Source organism: Stigmatopora argus, chromosome 9 (genome assembly GCF_051989625.1).
Source record: "Stigmatopora argus isolate UIUO_Sarg chromosome 9, RoL_Sarg_1.0, whole genome shotgun sequence".
Taxonomy (NCBI): Eukaryota; Metazoa; Chordata; class Actinopteri; order Syngnathiformes; family Syngnathidae; genus Stigmatopora; species Stigmatopora argus.
Genome location: NC_135395.1, coordinates 11,331,429 through 11,353,919, shown reverse-complemented (window position 1 = coordinate 11,353,919; position 22,491 = coordinate 11,331,429). Strand labels below are relative to the sequence as shown.

The 22,491-nt window shown below is 41.3% G+C and overlaps 3 protein-coding genes across 16 annotated transcripts in view; all 3 read right to left on the bottom strand.

Moving 5' to 3' along the window:
* Positions 1-731, bottom strand: part of prom1a (prominin 1a) — a 31,307-nt gene extending 30,576 nt beyond the window's left edge. For 3 of the 12 annotated variants that reach the window (XM_077609013.1, XM_077609012.1, XM_077609018.1), the window contains exon 1: positions 251-731. In XM_077609013.1, the coding sequence (XP_077465139.1) occupies positions 251-479 (229 nt within the window). In that variant the 5' untranslated portion in view covers positions 480-731. The remainder of the gene's footprint in view (positions 1-250) is intronic. The other 9 variants (XM_077609015.1, XM_077609020.1, XM_077609021.1 and 6 more) reach the window with 5 other exon arrangements.
* A 1,171-nt stretch (positions 732-1,902) lies between these two features.
* Positions 1,903-12,907, bottom strand: tapt1a (transmembrane anterior posterior transformation 1a). 2 transcript variants are annotated; one of them, XM_077609026.1, is made up of 15 exons: positions 12,677-12,907; positions 11,980-12,110; positions 10,657-10,775; positions 10,212-10,244; positions 9,402-9,564; positions 8,815-8,950; positions 8,502-8,599; positions 8,332-8,401; positions 7,849-7,929; positions 6,526-6,635; positions 6,386-6,445; positions 6,254-6,322; positions 6,107-6,183; positions 4,931-5,106; positions 1,903-3,743 (listed from the first exon to the last, which is right to left on the bottom strand). In XM_077609026.1, the coding sequence occupies exons 1-15, from the start codon at positions 12,879-12,881 to the stop codon at positions 3,448-3,450; spliced, it is 1,824 nt and encodes a 607-aa protein (XP_077465152.1). In that variant the 5' UTR covers positions 12,882-12,907; the 3' UTR covers positions 1,903-3,447. The 2 variants fall into 2 exon arrangements, with proteins under 2 accessions (XP_077465152.1, XP_077465153.1); XM_077609027.1 differs by lacking the exon at positions 10,212-10,244.
* An 899-nt stretch (positions 12,908-13,806) lies between these two features.
* ldb2a (LIM domain binding 2a) overlaps positions 13,807-22,491 on the bottom strand; it is a 58,578-nt gene continuing 49,893 nt past the window's right edge. Inside the window, exons 9-11 of one of the 2 annotated variants that reach the window (XM_077609853.1) lie at positions 21,626-21,678; positions 20,982-21,128; positions 13,807-16,182 (exon numbers count right to left, since the gene is read on the bottom strand). In XM_077609853.1, coding sequence (XP_077465979.1) covers positions 15,949-16,182; positions 20,982-21,128; positions 21,626-21,678 — 434 coding nt within the window. In that variant the 3' untranslated portion in view covers positions 13,807-15,948. The remainder of the gene's footprint in view (positions 16,183-20,981; positions 21,129-21,625; positions 21,679-22,491) is intronic. The other variant, XM_077609854.1, reaches the window with a different exon arrangement.

Below are 22,491 nucleotides of genomic sequence, written 5' to 3'. Positions count from 1 at the left end.
TAGTCATTTGTTCTTTCTTTAATAGTTCTATCGTGTAATAATTTCCTGGCCCCATGTGTTGATAATTGTTCTATCACGATATATCGCAAATCGTATTGTATCAGGAGGTAGCCAGAGGTTCCCACCCCTGATTTGATCACACACTTTCTTGACAAAATAACAATAGTACAAATAAACAATGTGAGTACTTAACACAAAACAGATATAAATTGTAATTAAAAACAAAAAAAACGAAAAGTATCTTGCCTACCTTCCGGGAAGTCATTGGGTTGCACCGCGCAGAGGAAAGCGTGCACCAGGTGGAAGAGAATGCCGATGGGTCCCGGTTCGTAGTGGGCCACCGTCTCGTACACCCCGGCGGGCACATAGCCGAAGTCCAACTTGACCGGCGGGGGTGGAAGCCTCCGGGGCTCCGGTTCTTGGAGTTCCCCGGAGCCCAGCAGCATGCAGAGGAGAACCAAGGTTCCGCTTTGGCTCATGGCGAGTCCGTTGAAAGGTAGCGTGGATCTTCCGGTTAGCGGTTCAGGTGAACGGCTTGGGATGACAAAGATGTCCGGTTAGGAGGCACCGGTTAACGGTTAACGGCGACCGGGCATCGCTGTTCCCCCAACCCCCGCCGCTGCGGTCTGAGCGTCCGCGCCGGGACGGGAAGTCCTCTCTCCACCGTCTGTTCCGCGATGCGTCCCCACGCGGACACACGCTCGTACTGGGTAGCGCGCGCACCGACGCCTCACAGCATCCAGTGCGTCGCGGGAGCGCGCACTGATGGGCCCAAGGTTGCCCCCTTCCGTAGAAAAGAGGTAAGACACGAAAAGCCTCAATCAAAATGCATCGAGGATTTTTCTTTTGGAATAAAATATACAGTGTACATGAGCGACTGTTGATATTATTAAAAAATGAACCCTTTCATGAAAAAAAATCAGATTAAAAATAATAATAATTCTTACAGTGTATATTGAAGGATGAGCATTCATACCCAGTCTTGCCAGTTTAAATGAATCACAGTCAATGGAATGCAATGAGTTACACACAGTGAACAACAAAGCAACTTTAAAATGTGTATTTCTACAGGTGGGTGCAGCTTTTTGTTCCAGGGACTTTAACCAACGGAGGTTATGCACCTGATTGCAATCCGTTGATTGCACTTCTGTGGAAAGGTATCCCACATGACTTACTGCAAGGGTGTTCAAACTTTTTTGCTCCAAGATCTACTTTGAGGAGTTAACCTTCCACGATCTATCTTTACAATATAGTCTATTTATCTTCACCTGCCATAAAGACAGTTATGCATCATTGTTAAACATTATTATTTTTTGCTGTGTGGCAGTAGCACACGGATGTTCTTAAATGTCGATGAGCCAAGCGTGTCTCAGCTAGACACGACTTCTTCTAAGGAGCTTATTGGTCGTTTAATAAGTGTCTGTAGCACGCTTAAGCATATAAAATGGCACACACAAGATGTCGATGACAAGAGAGGTCGCCTGGGGGGTAAATCTCAGCGTACAGGCATGCGGTCAAACGAATTAACATCGTCAATGTGTTGATAATGGCACAATTTTGCAGGTGAAAAGAGGCAGTAGTACATTGTCAGGACATCAGCGGGTGGTGAATGTAAAAATTGGGTTATTTTTCAAGTTACGTGTGCAGAAAAAAGCTTTTGTTTTGAGTCGGTTGTCACATCTGTCTTTAACTTGTTGACAGGTCAAGTCATGAAATGTCAGACCCGCATTTGGGCTGCTTAAACAAGAAAATGATCCATTGACTCATATGTACTAAAGTCACTCAAAGTTCATCACACCTGGAAAAAAGATCTCAACCACTTAAAAAATCACCACAAACTGAACAATATTCAAAGAAAAATGGCAATTAAAGTTCAAAATACTGTCCAAAATGCATACAACATTGAGGTTTTTGTTTATTATGATTTCAAACAATACTTTTGGGACATGAAACCAGCTGAGTCATGGCCACGTCAGTGGAAACCACACCAAAACATGTTATGCCCAAAACATTATTACAATGGCAGTAAACCATCTTGAAACCCCGACTCCAAAATGCCCTCTACAAATAGAGAAAGTACCTTAAATAAAATTAAATAAATCATACCTGATATGACACATCTTGTATCAAAAAAAAGATTATTCATATTTCCGCAGGAAAAACAAAGATCATTTCAATAAAAGTTAATCAGAAAATATTTCACTGAGCCAAGCAAAATTGCAAAGTCAACCATGTAAACACGACATAAATCCAACAATGAAGGCAACAAACTGCTTTGGGCGGCCAGTGATAACACTACGTGGACAAAAGTTTTGAAACAGTAAATAGCACATCAACAGGGAACAAAGTTTGATGCGCGAGCACCGATACGATACTATATTGGTACCGATACGGTACTAAAATGACAACATCGGTATCGGGGAGTACTAAGAAATAACGTGCCAATGCTGCACAATATGCATTGACCAAGAGGGCTACCATCCCTCCTAATTCAAATAGATTAGACGTCTAGCATTAAAAGGATGACCAAGATGCAACCTCCTACAAATGACTTTTTCACTAATAGACGTCCAATCTATTTGAAGGGAAAGACTGGCAGCTCATGAAGATCCGTTCATTTGCTACCATTCCTACGCCGTCAATGGCAGCAAATGAACTAAGCAGTGTCTGACCATTCTACGATAGTGAGGACATTACATTCGGGTTTTAAGTACCTTAGTATTAAAATAACTTTTTAAATATACTTTTTCAAAAAAACGTGGAATCGGTAAAGCATGGCATTGGCATTGTTGGATTCAGGAGCCAAAAAATGTGCAGCACTAAAACGACGCAGTCATTTTACAGTTTTTTTTTTTTGCTTGAAACACTCTTCAACTGTCATGGAAAAATTATCAGTGTAAAAAAAAAAAGGGGGTAACTTCACAGTTTGTCTGCATTAAAGTGGGGATTATTTTGCCAACTCTTTCTGTGATAGTAGTTTTAAGGGTTTGCGGTATTACGGAATAAATGTGTTCATGTCTGCAATTTTGCCGTATCGCTGTATGAAATTGTTATTAAAATTTGACTGTTATTTTGTGAGGTTTCCTGAATGGGAAAAAAACAATCGATGCAGACGTTGTTTAAATGAGCCACCATCATTGTGTGACACGTGGAATCTATAAAAACTTAACTGCTAGACAGTTTGCTTGTCTCTGACATTAAAAACCACGGCGTTACTTCTTCTGAAAGGAGTCGAGCTCATTTTGTGCCCTATCGTGACATTCAGGATGAGAGTCCTCTGGCATCTCTTAAGTGAGTCCATTGGCCCCTCCGTGTACCTTTTGTACGTTTGAAAAGTGGTCCTTTCTGAGCTGCTCACATCACGCTCAAGCTTCTCGTCGTGAAACGTCTCAGAACGACAGGAACTGAGCTCAAACTGCATTTTGTAATAACTTCAACGTTTTTACCTCAATCGATGCGGTTGCCGCAGATGGTGAAACGGTCAATCTCCAGAAGGTCCTTTTTGGGAGCTACGGGCCTCGCTTCGGATACGGGCTCCCCCTCCTCTTTGGGGGGCGCGGGAACAGGTGGCTGGGGTTCAGGGGCGAGGCTTGGCAGGGGACTAGAAAGAGAAGGAAGTGGGGACGCAGAGGCAGAGGGGTCGACGGGCGCTCGGGGTAAGTCCCACCTGGGTGCCGGTTGCGTGGTCACTAAAGGGGATGACGTGGGGGCAGATGACGGCTTCTTGCTTGGTTTGGCATCACCTGTGAAGAAGAAAATTTGCTCATTGACAGCAGCGGTCATTGCGTCATCGTATTACCTCTGCCGAGGTGTCCAGTTTAGCTTCATGCGGCAGTAGCGTGCATTCATACGGGCATAAGTTACCTTCATTCCAATTAAAATTATTCAGATTGAAGCTCTCAGGTGAACCCGCTTTCAAACGGGACGTCTAATGCTGTCAGTGGCTCGGTACGTGCGTAAGAAAATAGGACACTATATTGTATTAGTATATAAAGCCACATTTTTTTTGTTTGGATAAAAGTTCGGAGCAACTGGCTGATGTTAAACTATTCGGTTACCCTCATCTGGCCTGCGGACAAACACTCCAAAACAGATGGTGAGTCTTTGCGCTGTGCCAATCCAGATGATTTGAAAAAATTAAAAAAGAAAAATAAGACATGCACTTGAGCATAAAGGTGAAATAGGGAAAGGCAGTGGGGCAGATGCCGATTCAAAAACCCAGATGAAAGACACGGTGCCTCAAGGCTTTTGTTAATCCAGATAAAGCAAACAGGAAGTGACACGTTATCGGAGTTTTTCGTCACCTATGAGCTTCTGTTGAGAAGCGCGGGCGGTACCGCGAGTGGGAGGCGAGAATCGACGGGATTTGGCTTCGAGTGACATCGAGGCGACGCCAAGTGCTTAAATGTGGTGAGAAACTTGTTGTCACGGCAACAATGCGTGGCATTTAGCATGTGCCATGTGAGTTGGAGTGTGCATCTGTGTTGAAGGAACGGCCAATTCTCGGGGATCTCCGTGAAATGAAGAGAAGTAGTGGTCACAGATCTGATAGTTCAAGTAAATTGGACGCTGCAAACAATGAGTTTAGCACTGGTAGATGTCCAAACCATTTGAAGTGGGAGGGTGGCAGCGAATGAAAGGAATGCAAATTTGTTGCCACCCTCCCACTACAAATGAATTGGACATCTAGTGCTATCAAAAGCAGTTATTGAGTTAAGTAGTGTCTGACCATGCCATGATTGCAATTAGTGTACTTACAGTCATATGATTATGTGGTAACTTAGTATTGATAGAAAATGTATGTATATATTTTTTTGATTAAAAAAGACACACCCAATTGTTGGAAACATATCAGGAGCCGAAAAATAGTATCCATGCAACACTAGAGAAAATAAACACGTTATGAATAGCACGGAAGGTTCTGCGTTACCTGAGAGTGTGGCAGTTGTCGGGGTCTGCTCAGTTCTGTTGTTGGGAGTCTTAACCGGAGAGGACGACGCGGTCTGGGTCTTTTGGAAGAGTTTGCCCTCCATGTTGGCCCTCTTGACGTATACACACGACTTGCCGAGCAGGACGATGCTGTTCAGCACCTTCAGTGTGAGCAATCTGAACACAGAAAATGAGTTAGTTTACAACAAAGGTCGGCAAACTACGACTAAAATATGTAGTAAATGTGCACAGACTTCCTCACATATCAAAATCAAGGAAGCAAATTACATTGGAAAGAGTTTTCAGTATAATGTATATGATATCTTGACCACGTTTAATAATTTGTAAAACTATTGCTGGTCCATTGTGATGCAATGGTTGTCCAAGTGTGCCATCATGGGGACTTGACGGGGCGTCACTGATGACAGGCGGACAAAATTAGGTCTGTGGAGTTGCGGCCGCATGCGATGAAGTGTTAAGAGCGAGCGAATGTCAGTGCAGCTGAACGGTTGCCAGGGCACAGCAAGGCTATTTTTAAACCGCCGAGATGACAACACGGTACTGTTCACCCCGAGGGGGAAACTCTTCAATGGCGCCAGTCTGATGGGATACGGTGAGCGGGGGGGCCGAAACGCCAGGATGCAATGTGGATGCTTATGTAAGAGTGGGTGCACGTGGGTTGCAGAGGAATATTTGAGTCAGTTTAATGACGTAAAACAAGCATGCTTAAAAAAAAGTCAAATCCAAATTCCGTCAATGGGGTTTTACTTTCAAATGGGTTCCTTTTTAAAAGGGGATTTTTAAAGTAGAGTATTTGGGCCACACAAAGAAAAACAATATAATATTATGGGGTAATTGAAAATATTTAAGTCATTATTGTACCTAATTTAGGGGAAAAAGTTGCAATGTTACATAATTGTACATACCTAAATGAAAAAATATTATGAGCATCTTGTAAGGCTGCATTTTAGAATCACTTTCACAATAAGTAAATTTGATCAATATCAATATAAGCATTTATACTAATACTACATTATAGCATACTACTCTTTTTTCTTAATGTAACAACAAACAGCTTTAGTAGAGTTTTGAAGAAAACTGGTTGTCATTTTCCCCGAAGATTTACACATTCGGAAAATGCTACCTGTATCCCACAGTCATGGGAATTGGGTCTTACCCGAGATAAAAAAGGAGCACACACGTGTACGACAAGGCTCCTCGCACCTTCACCGAACTCATGACCACGCGAACGAGCTGTTCAAACACAAAATAAAAGGGCGTTGACATGGTATATTTGCAGGTCAACAGTGTTTGGAAAACTCACTAGCACGGCCAAAGGCAGTGGGATGAAGCCCATCCGGCGGGCCACTGAGTCGCTGTAGTCTGTGTAAGCCTAAGGCAGATAAGGCTTCGTGTCAGCAGTAGGAGGGAGCAATGAACAAAAGCGATTGCTTACGTTCTTCTGTCGACTGCTGACGAGATCAAAGGCCAAGCTTGCTCGGTACTCGCTGTAAACCTGCCAAAGACATGGAAGATGTCAGAAGATGGAGATGGCAGAAAAAGAAAATTGGAAAAAAAAACCATTCCAGTCCTTACGTCCGCCGTGATGTCGTTGAATTTGGTGATAAAAGCGTGCTTAACGGCATCCACGGCCACTTCTGAAGTGAGCACCATGAAGACGTCAGGGAACAACACCCAAAGGTGTTCTGCAGCAAAGGAAACCAGAGCCGTTACCGCTACCTTTCTTTCTTAATCAATTACGATTTGAAACAAAATTTAAAATTTGAATTGGCGTTTTTTCAATTACATATGAATACAATATATGACTTCAAATGGATTGGATGTCCACTGCAGTAAATGGCGGCCAATGAGTTAAGGGAACTCTAGAACTGCAGTTTAATTGGGAGCTTTGAGCTTTTTTCATGTTTTACAGCAGCATTTCCAAAAGAAAAATGACAAACTTAACAAAAGGGCTTTGAAGCTCATTCATAAATGTTAGCTTGCTCCACTCAGTTAACACAACAAAGCATTGAGGGAGGGGGAAAAATTGTTAGTGACAGAAAAAGATTGGAACGAGTGCGTCGCTCTCTCAGCTCAGCTGACAGGTGGCGTCTGTCAGTTAGCACATGCGCATTCGCCTTTTGGTGATTCACCAAGAGGTGACCCGTGTCATGAAGCTGTCCATCATTTGTCCAGCGATTTTCATGAAAGATCCCTCAGGAGGACAAAACTGCTCACGTCCCGCATGTTTTTTTTGGCTCCTTGATACACCTTATGAAAAGACTTGTGTGTTGTGTATGTTTGTAATGGAAAAAAATAGGCATGTTTCCATCACAAATTATCATTACTATACAAGTTATCATATATACATATAAATAAATATATTTTAGAAATGGGGCGGCCCAGTGGCGCGAGTGGTTAGCGCGTCGGCCTCACAGAGGGGGACCTGGGTTCAAATCCAGGTCGGTCCAACTCTGTGGACTTTGCATGCTCTCCCCGGGCCTGTGTGGGTTTTCTCCGGGTACTCCGGCTCCGTCCCACATTCCAAAGACATGCATGGCAGGCTGATTGGACACTCTAAATTGCCCCCAGGTATGAGTGTGAGCGTGAATGGTTGTTTGTCTCCTTGTGCCCTGCGATTGGCTGGCCACCAATTCAGGGTGTCCCTCGCCTCTGGCCCAAAGTCAGCTGGGATAGGCTCCGGCACCCCCTGAGACCCTAGACCCTAAAGCGTTTCAGAAAATGATATGAGATGAGGCATTTTAGAAACCTGATTGTTAACACCCAAAGCCAGAATGCAAATTAAGCGATCGGGCCAAATTTCCAATTACTATCTGATCTGACTTTCACATTTTAACAAACTGTAACAAGAAAACCCTAACTAACATTACAAACTGGAAAAAAATTCAAGATAGTTACCCAAGTTCCATGAAAACTGCTCCATATTCCTCAGACACACGATGAGCATTAGAACATAGCTGGTGAATCGCTCCTTAATATCTGCCAAGGGAAGAAAAATAACACTTGAAACTGACTGCTGCTGCATAATTCTTAACAGCTTGTCGCATCATGCTTGAGCAAAAAATGGCTGCCACTGTCATAGATAGTGTTGCGCCAATATGCCACTGTATCGGTGCCAAAACGGCGCTAAAATGATCTCACAGATAGCGGGAGTATAAAGAAAAAAAACGTGCCAATGCTGTGCAATGTGTACTTTTCAAATTATAGTGAAGTGATTTATGAAAAGGTGTTTTCTGGTTTTGTTAGCAACAGCAAATGACATCAGGTATAATGCCAGCCAGCCCCAAGCTATTCTTACGAAGTATTTTACAAAGCCAAAAAGTATAAAAGAATTTTACTTGCAAGTGTTCAATCCTAATAAAACACTGAGGTGTATCTTACCGCTGTTGGACATTTGAAACAAGTTGTTCTTCTCGAATTTCTTGAAAACGCTCCCCTTGATCTCCACAAACTGAAAAGCAAACGGTTATATTAAGTAGGCTCTTATTGATTATCCAATAACATTTGGAGTATTTTCTTGAGCGTAATGACGTGAACTTGCGTATACTAACATTGCTGGACATCATGATGGTGAGCAGGGACTTGTTATGCGAGTTGAAGGCAACGTTGAGCGTGGAAGCTTGGACCATGATGAGGATGGCGTGGAGGACTTAGTATGTGGCGCTCAAGAAAATATTTAACTCATTGGCTGCCATTGACAGATTGACAGACGGACGGCAGCGAATGAACAAACGTTCATTTGCTGACAACCTCCCTGCATCTTGTGGTGATAAAATTTACAGAAAAACGATGACTTTTTTTTTGTAAGACACCCTGAACTCACAAAATGAAACAACTTTCGACACCGTTGCTGTGGTAGGATACAAACATAAAAAACGGCCATGAAGAAGTGAGGGATGACTCCGATGTTGTCCCTCTTGCGCTCTTTTGGCTCTGTTGCCGTCCAGTAGAGAGCGTCTAGGATGTCTTGGCCGAATGAGGAGAAGAGGCGATCTGCCACCTTTACCCAAGAATGAGTTTTCGCCCGTAGTTAATACAAAAAAAGTCAGAAGCTGATATTAGGGAAAACAACAGTCCTCCTTAAAATGCACTAGTCTCGTGTTAACTGATTGTCTGGCATTGATGGTCTTAGATGTTCAGTTTGTTTTAACTGGGAGTGGCATGGATAACATGATTGGATACATCGTATTAATAATAGGTGACCGTTTAATAAACGAACCAAGAGGTTGCCACTTAAAATTTCCATCACAATTTTCCACTAAAATAGTGGCAATGTTAACTCATTGGCTGCCATTGATGGCGCTACGTTAACAATTAATTTTGCCTGGGAGGGAATTAATGGTTCATTCTCCCCCTCCCAGTTTAAATATGAAATAAACTGCAGTTTCTGGGACATAAATGTAAAATTTTTTTTAACTATTCAAGAAACGCAACATTTCCGTGTCAAGCACCTCCAACATGTTGTAGATGATATAGAGCTTGATGACAGACTGCCCTCTGATGAGGTGGTACATCATGGCATAGTCCACGTAGTGCATCATGAAAAAGCACAGCACCAGGATGAGACCTTTCAGCATGTCACACACTTGCGCCGGTTGCAGCAGCCTGGTCCCACTGGAAGCGCACAATCACACCATTCACTTCAACATATACTCCAGTGTTCTATATATTTTCAGCTCTCGGTCAACACACTATATACTACCAAGTCATGCGTGCCAGATGTCAAAAAAACTGCTACTTAGCATGCAAAAAAAGTAGCAAGGAAAATAAACAGTGAGAAGATAGCTGGTTTTATATCCCGTGCTTATGGATTTAAAAATGCAACTTTCCAACTAATATCTACAGTGCTTTGATCGCAAAAGTTGTGACTGAGTAAACAGCGCCCCTTTCTGTTTGTAGCTAAACAGTGCGGTTTTCCATTGCAGCTTAGTTGCTTGCAGACCGCCACACTTGGACACTTGGACATCAAGCATTAAGCCAAACAGCACTGTTCTTGTTTAACTTCCCTCTCGGTCACATTTTGTCCTTTTCGAAATGCTTCAAACATACATAGATGCATGATAAACATGCATGTTCAGTAAACCTGACTGTACGGGGTTCAAGTGGGTTCAATAATGATAAAGGGGAGGGGGTTTCATTAACAAATTAGGTGTTGTTATAGGAACCGTGATGATGAGCAGCTGAACATCTAAGATGAGGATGAAGGTATAGACATGATTTGGGCTGCTCTATGAATATGAATAAGGAGGGTTGAAGCATACCTGCTTCTTCTGCAGTAGGGGCATGTGCGTGCCCTAACAGTAGGAAAAGGGGAATGGCACAAACATGTAGCATTTGTTGAAGGAATTATGATTTAAATATTATAAAAATAAATGAATTAGAGTCAGTCTTAGGAATAAAAATATCAAAAATGATTGTCAAGTCTAACAAGGAAGGCTATTTCGATTAACATGAATACATTTTTTTAGAATATCCATATTTTACAAAAGATTTTGGCACACATCTTAACACAAAATGCTACTTATTTTGTTAGCTATGGTTTAATTTTCTATCTTATAGTCAACATTTGTTTAGTAATGGAGGTTGTTGGATTTTTCTTCATAAAGGCACTCGAAACAGCAACAATTGGGACTAATGTTTTAATTTTTACTACAAATGCAGATAGTGTTTAAACAGCGTGATAGTGTGTGCATGTCTTTTTCTGACCTGAAGCCACAGCAAGGTAGGGTGAGGAGGCGGAGCAGTGCCAGCAGGACCCTCAGAGGCAGCAACGTGAAAACGTAGAGGAAGGCATCCACACACAGGAAAAAGCCAAATATCATCAACTGCAACAACAATGCAAAATGATCAGGTGTGACTGAAGCGATATGCTAAACCACATACCTTGGTTTGAGCGCCTGCTAAAACTAGAAAAGTCATGATCTTATCATTTTGGGGTCTCTCAGAGCAACAAAACCTGGCAGTATTTAAAACTGAAGGAGCCATGGCCCCCAAAAAGTGGGAGGGTGTTCCTCTTGGTGGAGTCCATGTGACTTTTCAAGGAGCAAATATACATGTTTTTATAAATAAATGTGATGAAGAGATAAATGAAAGTGTTGTTCAAGTACTTTTACTGTGTAGATAGTGAGCTCTCGTGTTTACAGACATTCCTCGCCGGCTTCCCCTCAATCCAACAGGGAATATAGCGAGAAAATCATACTTTACTTTATTTGTGGAAAGCAACCAGCTACGAAAATGTTTTGGTCAGTTTTTTTCCTTTGAAATGCAATAAAAATTACACTCAAGAGTTTACAAAAACAAAAAAACAAAAAAGTCCATATAAAAGGCTCATAACGGGTCATTAAACAAATCTATAATATTCTACAATACAACTGCTAAGAAGAGAAAAAAAATTAAAAAAAAATAAAAAATTAAAAAAATAAAACATAAATATATATATATATGTATATGTATATGTATATGTATATATATATATATATATATATATATATATATATATATATATGTATATATATGTATATATATGTATATATATATATATATATATATATATATATATATATATATATATATATATATATATATATATATATGTCAAAAGCATTTGGCTTCTTTAGTCTTAGAATATTTCAATGCAAAGTTTGTAAATAGAAACAGCAATGCTATATTATTTCAACATCCTTCAAAATAAAATAAAAAATATGTCAAAAGCATTTGGCTTCTTGTCTTAGAATATTTTAATGCAAAATTTGTAAATAGAAACGGCAATGCTATATTATTGCAACATCCTTCAAAATAAAATAGCATCAGTCACTTAACTCATTACCTGCCATTGAATGAACATTCACCCCTCCCAGTCCAAATAAATTAGACGTCTAGCATTGTAAATGGAGAATTTTGTTCTCGTACTATATTTTCATAGTCATTCTACTTTATGTTGCCAAGAAGGTCAATTTATCATGCATTGATTTTTTGCAGGCTTTGCATTTAATACATGCGAGTTTGGTTCCACATAGATTTTTATGGTACCTTCTCAAGCTCTTTTGGGATACGCATGCACGTGTAGACCCTTTCCCGGCGCTCGGTGTACTTGGCCTCATTGTGCTCCAGGAAGTAACCTCGGGTCAACTCCGAACAGATGAAGCGCATCAGTGATGGATCTGGAAAGACATCGGGCGTTGTGAACGCGGCCCCCCATTGTCACTTTGTCTGTCATGACAACAATTGCTATTCACGCACATAGAGGGCATGGTGGGAAAAAGGTTTTGTGGGGATTTATGGATTGCGTTACCTTTAAAAACATCTGTAGAGGAAATATACTACGCGTTACAACATTAAATAAAAGTCATGTTTAAATAGGGGATGGTGTCAACAATTATCAGGTAAGGTTCATCCTTTTTTTTTTCCAATCAATCGGTTGGTCATTTTTCATTGACGTTTGGTTAGATTATTTTTTCTTCTTCAATGAAGGGTCATTGACCGGTCTGCCCTATCCACTCCGAAGTGCGTGTGACATCATGCCGCAATAAATTGGAAAACATTGCATTTTAGTTTTTCGGCTTGTTGTTGTTCTCACTTGCTACAGTTGATCAAACTGGCATTCGAGGCTAAACGTCCCAACTTGACAGTCATGCTAGTGTAACATTTATTCCAGCAACTCGCTTATCATTTAAGAGCGAGAAGTAATAATAATATAACGGCGTTAAATAGGGGGGGGGGCGTTTACCTGCTAAATGGTCGCCTTGATCGCGCCTTATGTCAGCGCTAATGTCGTAAAAACCCAACGTCTCGGGTAGTTGGGGAGATATAATCACTTTCTCGGCCGACTTGGTCGCGTCCTGCCACGCTCGCGTCTGTTGCTTGTTTTTTCGCTCAATGTCCCCTTCTTTTTCTTTCTCTTCTGACAGCTCGGTCCCCGACGCGTCCGCCATCTTTGGCTTGGGACAGGAGTTTATGTTGTCGCGCTCTACTGACGTCAACACACCAGCGCGTAGTTAACAAAACAAATCACCGTTTAAAAAAACAAACAAACAAAAAAACAAACAAACTTCATATATTTGATTTAAATATTTTTTAAAGCTATTGTGTTTTCTTACAGCATGTAGATTTCTTATCCATATAGGAAAAAAAGACAAAAAGTCATGATACATTGGGTTACGTTAAATACATGTAAGTTTCATATTACAGTTCAATTTTATCACAATAAACATTGGAAATATTCCAAATGCAATTCTTTAGGATAGTAAAATGAATTTTATTTATATTTTCATATGTATGTCCCTTGAACTTGTGTGTTATAGTCTCCAACTATGATTGTTTTTTTACTTAAGATTTATGATGAAATTTTAAAAATCTATAAAATTATTATTTTAATGTTCTGCTCGGCTCATTTATAGTCTTGTTTTTTTTTATACATTACATAAAAATGCATGAAATGGGAACCTTGTTGCAGTGCCCTTCATGAGCATGTTGGTGTCGCTAAAGATCTATCACACCACCTTCTAAATAAATTTTACCCAACAACAGAATTCTCACCAGAAAAATCCACGTGTTTGTGGCAGAGCAGGTTATTCCTGTTTAAATGTGAAAATTCCCTTATTTATTTACTTACCTTTATTAATCCAGTGAATGGAATCTTAAATTCACACTCATATTCATTTCTAATGCTGGAAATCACCCCAATTACCAGTTTTTAAGCCTGAAAATAGCCAAACAACAATGTAAAATGCTATAAACCTAGCCCAAAGATTCTTCTAATTAAATTAATCTTGAGGAGAATCGTTTCCAATTTATGAGCGACTTGATTTTCCACATTATTAAACATCCATATTCGCTTAAAAGGAGTCACCCTCCGTGTTATTTGTAAGCACGGTTTTATTGGCACAAGTTAATGGTAAAGCATACATACCAGACATCAGATATGACACGGAACACCTCTGCTATATAATGTACAAACGGTGTCTAATAATACTAAACTCGAACGTATTCAGAAATGGGTTTGGCGTTCTTACAAAAAATTGCACGAATAAATGAGCAGTCTTGTCAAGACTTGCTCCTCTTGTCTTCTCGGTGAATGTTCAACCAAAAAGTCCCCAAAATGGCCAAATCGAGATATGTATAGAGTCAAACTCCTTCCATCATTGCATGGTGGTGCCACAACAAAGAGGCAGAAAAAGAGGAAAATCACATTTTTGGCAGGCAGTGTTGCACCAATACCGATACTACCATCCGCATCGATTTGTATCGGTATGCACTAAAATGAAGTCATTAATTTCAGGGTGTACTAAGAAATAACATGCACTGATGCACAATAACGAATCTTAATTTTAATGTCAATGTATTGCCTAAAATGGGAATGCCACTAATACCAACATGGCCACCATGAGGCTATTTTGGTAAGGGTGATGGTGTTTGTCCAACACTGTACTGGTATTGTATCGGCATTAGGAGTTAAGGAAAAAAATGGTTTTGGTGCAACACCAGGGAAAGGGGCAACCTGTTACCGTCAGAGCCACAACAGATTGCTCAACATTTACCCCTCTTTCTTGTTTAGACAAAGCCAAGCAAAATTATTGTTGAGAAGTTTCCCCCAAACATTGTGTCAATGCTGTTTTTTTTTTGCAGAATAGTGACGCAGAAAAAGATGGACTTTTTCAAAAACCCAATTGAAGAAGCCTTGTGAACACAATTAAAGGGACAGCTTCATTTCCATCTGTGTTGTCATCAAATATGCAAGAAATGCGAGCATTGAATTGTGGCTTTGGCTGTGCACTAGCTAAAATTGGTCCGGGGGACATTTAGGACCACTTTGGAGAAATTTGGAATCTCCTGAAGAAAACAAAGCAGCTGCCATATCCAAACTGCTCCCTGTGCCTAATGGACAAAATAGACCTGGCCTTTATTTACACTTACAAACATTCCCAAACTGATAGACAATCAGATTGTAGTCTTTTTCTTTTCTTTTCTTCTTTTTTTTTTATAAAGCACATAAATCAACCCCCCAAAATCCTATAAAATCATGCAGTTTGGGAGTATTAAAAGGAGAAAAGTCCAATTCAACAGAAATTCAGAGCAGGAAACACAATCCAACTGCTTAGCATGAGAATGGTACGAGTGGCAAAATATAAAAACACCCAAAACATTAGTTTCAATACAACTTACCCTCATTTGGGTGTCACTTCGGGCAAAAGGCGGGGGTACACCTTGAACTAACTGATCGTCAGCCAATTCAAGGGGACATAGAGACAAAACTTTCACCCTCACATTCATACTTTGGGACACTTGATAGTTTTCAGTGAACCCAACATGCATTTTTTCCCCCTGTGAGGCAGACCTGTTAACTAATAGTTGACCAGGCTGACCATAAAACCTAAATTAGGGGTGAGATATGGGATACACCCTGGATTGGTCACCGTAAAATCACATGGCACATTCAGAATAGACAAACAACCACCCGTGGTCAATTTAGAGCCTTCGGTATACCCAATGGCTACCATTGACGGCAATAGATGTCAAATTCATCAGAACTGGAAGTGTGAACCCCCCAGTTCAAATTGATTTGATGTCTATCCTCGCCACTAGAATTGAATTTGAAAACCTAACATGCAGGTTTGTAGAACGAGTGATAAAAGAGATTTTAATTCAAACCTCAGATCCATGAGGCATGCGGGAGGCCCATGTTTCCACCTAAACCCAAACCAATCAGGGTTGGTATTACCCCTTAACTGAAAACAGAAAATAGTGAGAGATTAACTGCAGTGGCCTCAAACAACATCAGCTGGTGTTTAAAGATAAAAACAAAAAAAGCAAAAAACAAAAAAACCCAAACATCTTTTTTGAATCCACTGTGTTTAAATCATGTGATCGTTGTCGAGCAATCTTCAATTTGCCCAAAAAGAAGTCCACACCTTTCATTTTTTTGTATATTTACATACAATTTCTTTAAAATGTCCAGGCGATGTGGCTATTGCTGCTGTCATTGTCCTTCACACGTCGCCTCTACTGCGAGGCTTGCGGCGCCGCGTTGTCCACTTTGCTTTCGGGACCGCCGTTGGGCGCTTTGCCGCTCCACGGCCCGTTGTTGGTCAGCGCCGGAGAGCCGGTGAACTCGTCGTCATCATCCAGGCCGTTGGTGGCATCGTACTGCGTGTTCTCCAGTCGCGTGATCAGGCGCTCGTCCTCGTCGCCGAACTCGCCGCCCATCAGCGTGGGCTCGCCTACCACCATCACGTCCTGGAGGCGACGGAAAGAAGGTGAGGAACGAACTTGTTTTGGCACGTGATCTGCGTATTGACGTCGCTTAGACCAGTATTTCCCAACCACCATTTGAGATGTAAGGCAATTCGCCATTCAATGAATTGAAATGAGTTTATCGCAAGTAGACGTCCAATTCATTTGAAGTGGAAGGGTGTTAGCGAATGAATGCACAAAAACTTAGACACTAATCACAGCTCTGTATTGGCAGCAGCAATTAAGATCTGCTGCTTGGTTGTTTATTCCACACCTGATTGATGGGCCTGCAGAAACCCAACAATTTGTATCCAAGCCATTGAAAAGTCGCTAATCCATAATTTTCTACTCTTAAAATTCAGTTGAATCAGAAACATTTTAAGATGCGGGAGAACCCAAGCACACAACGGTCCCCCCTGCTGTAACCCGGGTGGGAGCCGCAACGCTAAATGGAGCGCACGCTTCAGTGGTCATGTGTGTCATCGCCGCTTGGCCGGTTGCGCTCCATACACACACATGGACATGGGAAAACATGTACACAACCCAAGATATGCTTACCAATGCAATCCTATCATGACAACTGAGTAAACATTTTCACTTTCATTCAAGCACAGTTTTTTTCATGAGATATTTGACATACTGTTTGGATCGCAGGTGAGCTGGAGAATAATCCTGCTAATTCGGGACTTTTTTTAAGTCACAGAAAGGGCATGTATTTAACCCATTGGCTGTCATTTACGGCGCTGAAACGTGAGCCTTCATTACCAGTCTTCCCAGTTTAAATAAAAAAAGACATGTATAGCTTTCAATAGCAGTCAATGAGGGCAATCTCATAATAAAAACAAGACGAGTGTCACGTGGGGCCGCAAACCATGTGCATTTCTGTTTGTATTTATTTTAATGTCAATAATAATACTTCCTAATAATAACTTATTTTAATGACCAAAACAGTCACTTGCCCTATAAATAGTTTAACTTCTTAAATATCCCAAAACAATTTCATAATAAAATCTTATTAACTGTTTTATTTTTATTTTTTTTGTATAAATTCCATGAACAAAGGTCAGAAATGAGATTCAAACCCTGAATCTCCAAACTAGGAAGGCTATTTTTTTAGCCACTTGCCCACATTAATCTATCAAAGTCATCCCACCCTTAAAAAGTTCCCCCCAGTGACCGTTTTTCCGCCCAGCAATGCCTTAATCGGGCTAATTAATTTAGGTGAGCTTTTCAACTAAATGACAATATCCACACTAATTTGTCCATTTGCATAGTTAATTAAGTCATTAGCTGAAAAACGTGCTGATTGCCAACAAGCGCGCCACGTTTGCCATCTGTTCCCGTGAGGAGGCCCGTCAACCTTCCTCTGGACCCCCGCCCGCCCACTGCCAAAAACTCCTCAGATGACAACAGCTGGTGGCTAGTGCGAGACTTGTCGGCGTGTTAATTGCACACTAATTACTGCTGCCTACTTGACTACTCATCTCGTTAAGAGTTAGCCTCGGTGCTAGCATCGCCTGAGCTTTTGAATGAGCCCACGTCATTTCTAAGTACAAGGTCATCAGTATATTTTTATGAGGATGATTAGTAATTGTTTAAAATATTTAATAGAATTAGGAATAAGATGAAAAACATATAAAGCAAGGATGCAGAATATGCAAATGCATAATGAAATCATGCTAAAAGGCATGTATTCTTTATCCTCCGCAAAGCACAATAGAGTACATGTAAGTGAAGATAGGAGACAGTGATCATATGCACTAGTGTTGCACCGGTACTATTTCTTGACTTAAAAAATACCATATTACCATACATTTTTTTCCTTTTAACAATACATTTCTGCATAATCCCTTCAATGTCAAGTATTTAAAAATGGCTTGGCCAGATACTTAGTCATTGGCGACGTCCAATCCGGCATTCAAAAGTGGGAGAGATGGTAGAATATGAACCAGCACCCTCCACTTCAAATGGATTGGACATCTTTTAGTGATAAACTAATTGTTGGGAGGGGGCATCATAGCCAATGGCAGTGCTAGATGTCCAATTTTACGGCCCAGCAGCGAATGAAGAAAAAACATAAATTTCTTTACATTTTAGATGATTCAGTGATTGTTTTTATGAAGTACACCTTGAAACACAAAGAAGTGCTATTTTTCTTTGTGGGGGCGTGAGTTTTTGTGTGGCCGGAACAGATTTAACTCAATCCATGCCAGACAGGTTTTCATATCGGTCAGGTTTATTTTCACAAGAAATGGTGCAGAAATGTCTAATGTTGCTCTACTCTGAATTCCAAGTTTGCAGACGACCTTAACTTATTCGCCGCCATTGCCTAAATTGGATCATCACCAACTTCTACATCTTCAAACTAATGTATAACTTGCATGAATATTTGAAAAAATGCCTCTTATGAATTCCCAATTAAAAATGTATTCATTCATTTATTTTCCATACCACTTATCCTCACAAGGCTCACGGGTGTTGAAAAATTACCACTAACTATTTTTCATTTTCTCATCTTCTGCTATTTTGATGTTTTTTTCTTCCCCCAATAGATTTAAAATGGAAATCAATTGCACAGAGATTTTTTTTTACCCACTTAACAAGTGAATTCACTTACTGAAAGAACTCCAATTTATAACATTTCGAATACGATCAGACCCTTTTGGCCACTAGAGATCACTGTTGCATACTGTAGGCACCCATCCCTCAACACACACACACACACACACACACACACACACACACACACACACACACACACACACACACACACACACACACACAATCTCTCCTTCAGCGGCTGCTCGCCACCCCATACCCACCCCCTTCAACATCACCAGCTGAACCCCCCACCCTTCTCCCCTGGCGAGGGTCCACTGCTTGTTGTCATTGGGCTCACGTAGGCTCACGCTCAGGCTCACGCACACACACACACATACACACACGCACTGGTACGCACACACCAAAAAGCCCAACAACTTCTCAGACAAAGACAGCAGGCGTGCAACATATGTAGCCAGCGTGTTCGCATCCTCGCTGCCAGTGTTCAAGAGGCGTGTGAACGCATGTGTGCTGTGGTGGGTATGTGAGACAGTAGATGAGATGAGGGGAGGGGTACACATAGGCAATAATGAGAGCTGGCACCAATCCAGACTGGCTGTTTGAGAGAAAACAATTGCAGGCCCGGTGTGTATGTATGTGTGTGAGTGAGTGGGAGAGAGCGACGAGGGCAACCAATGCGAGAAGATGACGAGACAGCAAAGCGTGGCATAGACAGACACGGCAGCGAAAGCAAACGAGGACACACTGTGTGGGAGATAGACGGAATACGTTGTTTTTTTTCCCTCCCCTTCTTCTCTCCGCCCTCACAGTGCGAGCACCAAGAGAGAGAGAAAAAAAGAAAGAGAGGAAAAAAGTGAAACAAAGATTTGTTTTGGAGGTTCAACTTTGCCGAGAAAAGTTTTTCAGCGAGTCTATATTTAGTCGACTGTGAGTTGGGTACGCACAGTGCGGAATGTGTGACCTGTTTCACACATCTGCTGAGGATATCCGAGGCCAATTGGGGCTTAGTTGGTAAACTAGTACAGGGGTGCCCAAACATTTGATCTGCTTTCAGAAAAATCGAAGGATGACCTTGAAATCCTTCAACTTATATTCTACATCCCGAAAATCTATGCAAATAGTATACTATACAGCTATCCAATTTTTTTGATATTACTTTGAACCATCATGATGGCCATATTTTTTTTTGCTGCAAGCCCTCCCACTTCAAATGGATTGGATATCTAGTGCCGTCAAGGTCAGTTAGTGTTGCAACAATACTGGCCGGCCAATGCCGATTACTGCGTACTCACGTGTCAAATAATTTGTTTATGGCCTCCTCGGATACTGTTTACTCTCTCCCGTTGAGGGCACTAAATGTCCAATCCATTTCAAGTTGGAGGGATGGCCGCGAAAGAATGTTCATTCACAGTCATGTGTAACTGGTGGGCAACCGTGTGGGTACACGGTCGATTGGTCGCCGGTCTTTTGGTCGCCCGGAAGGTAAGTGATAATTACCATTTAAATCGTTGCTCAAATTCCCTAAATACAAACTGCGAATTACTATTTAGTCATACTTAATGCCCTAGTAATTATTAGGCTAAAGAAAAGCTCCAAATTTCCCGGACTGTTATTGTTTTTTGTTGGAGAACTTGTTAAGACCCTGACTGACGTAGCTTCTTAAAGGGACAACGCATGTACATACAAACTCTTCTTATACACTCACACGTCGGCTCAGTGAAACTGCTCAGGGCCATTGTTGGCTTTTATTAATGCGTAGACCGTGTTGTTTTACCTTGTTTTGTCGCCGGTCTTTTGGTCGTCGGTCTTTTGGTCGTCGGTCTTTTGGTCGTCGGTCTTTTGGTCGCCGGTCTTTTGGTCGCCGGTCTTTTGGTCGCCGGTCTTTTGGTCGCCGGTCTTTAGGTCGCCCGTTGTCGCGGTCGGGGCAACCAAAAGACCGGGACCAAAAGACGTCGACCAAAAGACCGGCGACCAATCGACCGCACACGACCGTTTGCATGCATTCGGGACAACCATGTTAATCTTAACCATGCTGTGCAGAGGAAAAAGAATATATGACTGCGGGTGCTTCAAACCAAAATGAACCATTAAGTGCCTTTGTTCAAAGAAGGTTGGGAAAAATTGGTTTACAAACGATCTAGGTATTGCACAAATAATGCTTCTGTCATTTTTTGTTATTGTTAGAATTGAAAACAAAATGAAGAAAGAGGGAGTCAAACCAGGATGGAGTCGATGCTTACAGGTACCTGACTGGAGAGGCTGAAGTTGGTGGCGGGGCTGCGCTTCTTGCCGGCGGCGCCGACACTGCTACTGGCGCTGCTGGCGGAGTTCTTCCGTTTCCTCCGCTTGGTGGTGGTCTGTCGGGCGGGCTCAGCTTTTGCACGACCAGCAAGGAAAAACAGAGGCCATGCCAGGGAGATAACGCATACAGTCGGGGGTAAAAGCGACGGCGGCCGGGCATAAGTCTCGCTAATCTTACTCATTAAAATTATTTCCAATAAATAAATGAATTCAGCCAATACCAATTAGTCATCAAAACAAGAGAGCAACACACCCTCAAAGGGTTCAACATTACAAAAATAACAATGACTAAATCATTCGACAAACCTCAGCAGAATAAATGTTGATATGTGAGAGTAAATATAAGGATTATTTTACTTTTATAGTATATTTGGTGCTAGTTCAGTAACATGAAGCAGTATTTCCATTCATTTCAATGACAGGACCGGTGACATTCATGCTTGAATATGTTTCTGCCATTCTATGTCTTATCAAGCCATCTTTAGAGAATTCCAACAAGCAATAAGTTGTATTATTTGAACATGCAGCACAGGCATAGCGTACGGCGGGAAGGCTTTCGTTCCATCTGGGAACAAAAGATACCTTTTTTGTTATTGCTGGGGAAAATTTCCGTTTTGAAGTTCTGCGGGTGTCCAGCTGAAAGGCAAAAAAGAGCGGATTTTTTTATTGCATAAAAAGATCATTCATGACCCAAAAATAGCATTGGAGAGTGAGGGAAACCCACTGTTTAAGTGCCCATAGGCAAGATATAGAACGGCGGCGATCGGTAGATGGTGACTAATTAAAACGAACTAAAATGAAACATTTCCAAAATATAAATGTCTGCCAATGGCAGTGAATGAATACTATGTTTCATATGTATTCCTCCTCTCATTTATGTATATTTTTTAAATGAAAATCCAGGCATTAAGGGGTTAAGAATGCCCAAAATGTTAATACAAATACTAAAACTTTTGGAGTCAGTTATTTTTTTTATGATGGCTATACATTTGGGTGATTTCCTTTGGGAACCATTGTGACCTTCGAGCTTCCATTGTACTGTACACCACTTGACTTTTTTTTTCTTATCCGCATCTTTCCTCTTTGCATCCCTGCCAAAGGATGTGTGCACGCCAGGGCAAACTATTGTCACACGTTTGTGTTATGCGACGGCTTTTTTCCTGCACTGTTGACGCACCGCAATCGCTTCCCGTTTCCCTCACGGAAAAAAAAAAGACTTATCACGGGGTGCAAAAGCCGGGGATGCTTCCTTCCTGGCGGCAGAAGAATAGCAGGAAAGTGAACGGACTGGAAAAAAAAAGTAGGGATGTGGAAGATGGCGGTCCACTTGTGCAAATTGAAAATCTAGAATTTCACTCCAGTGGACTTTTTGCTAGGATTTAAAGGTAGATTCAGGGGTAGGGAACCGATGGCTCGCGAGTCATATTTGGGGGCATAAGGATCTCCGCT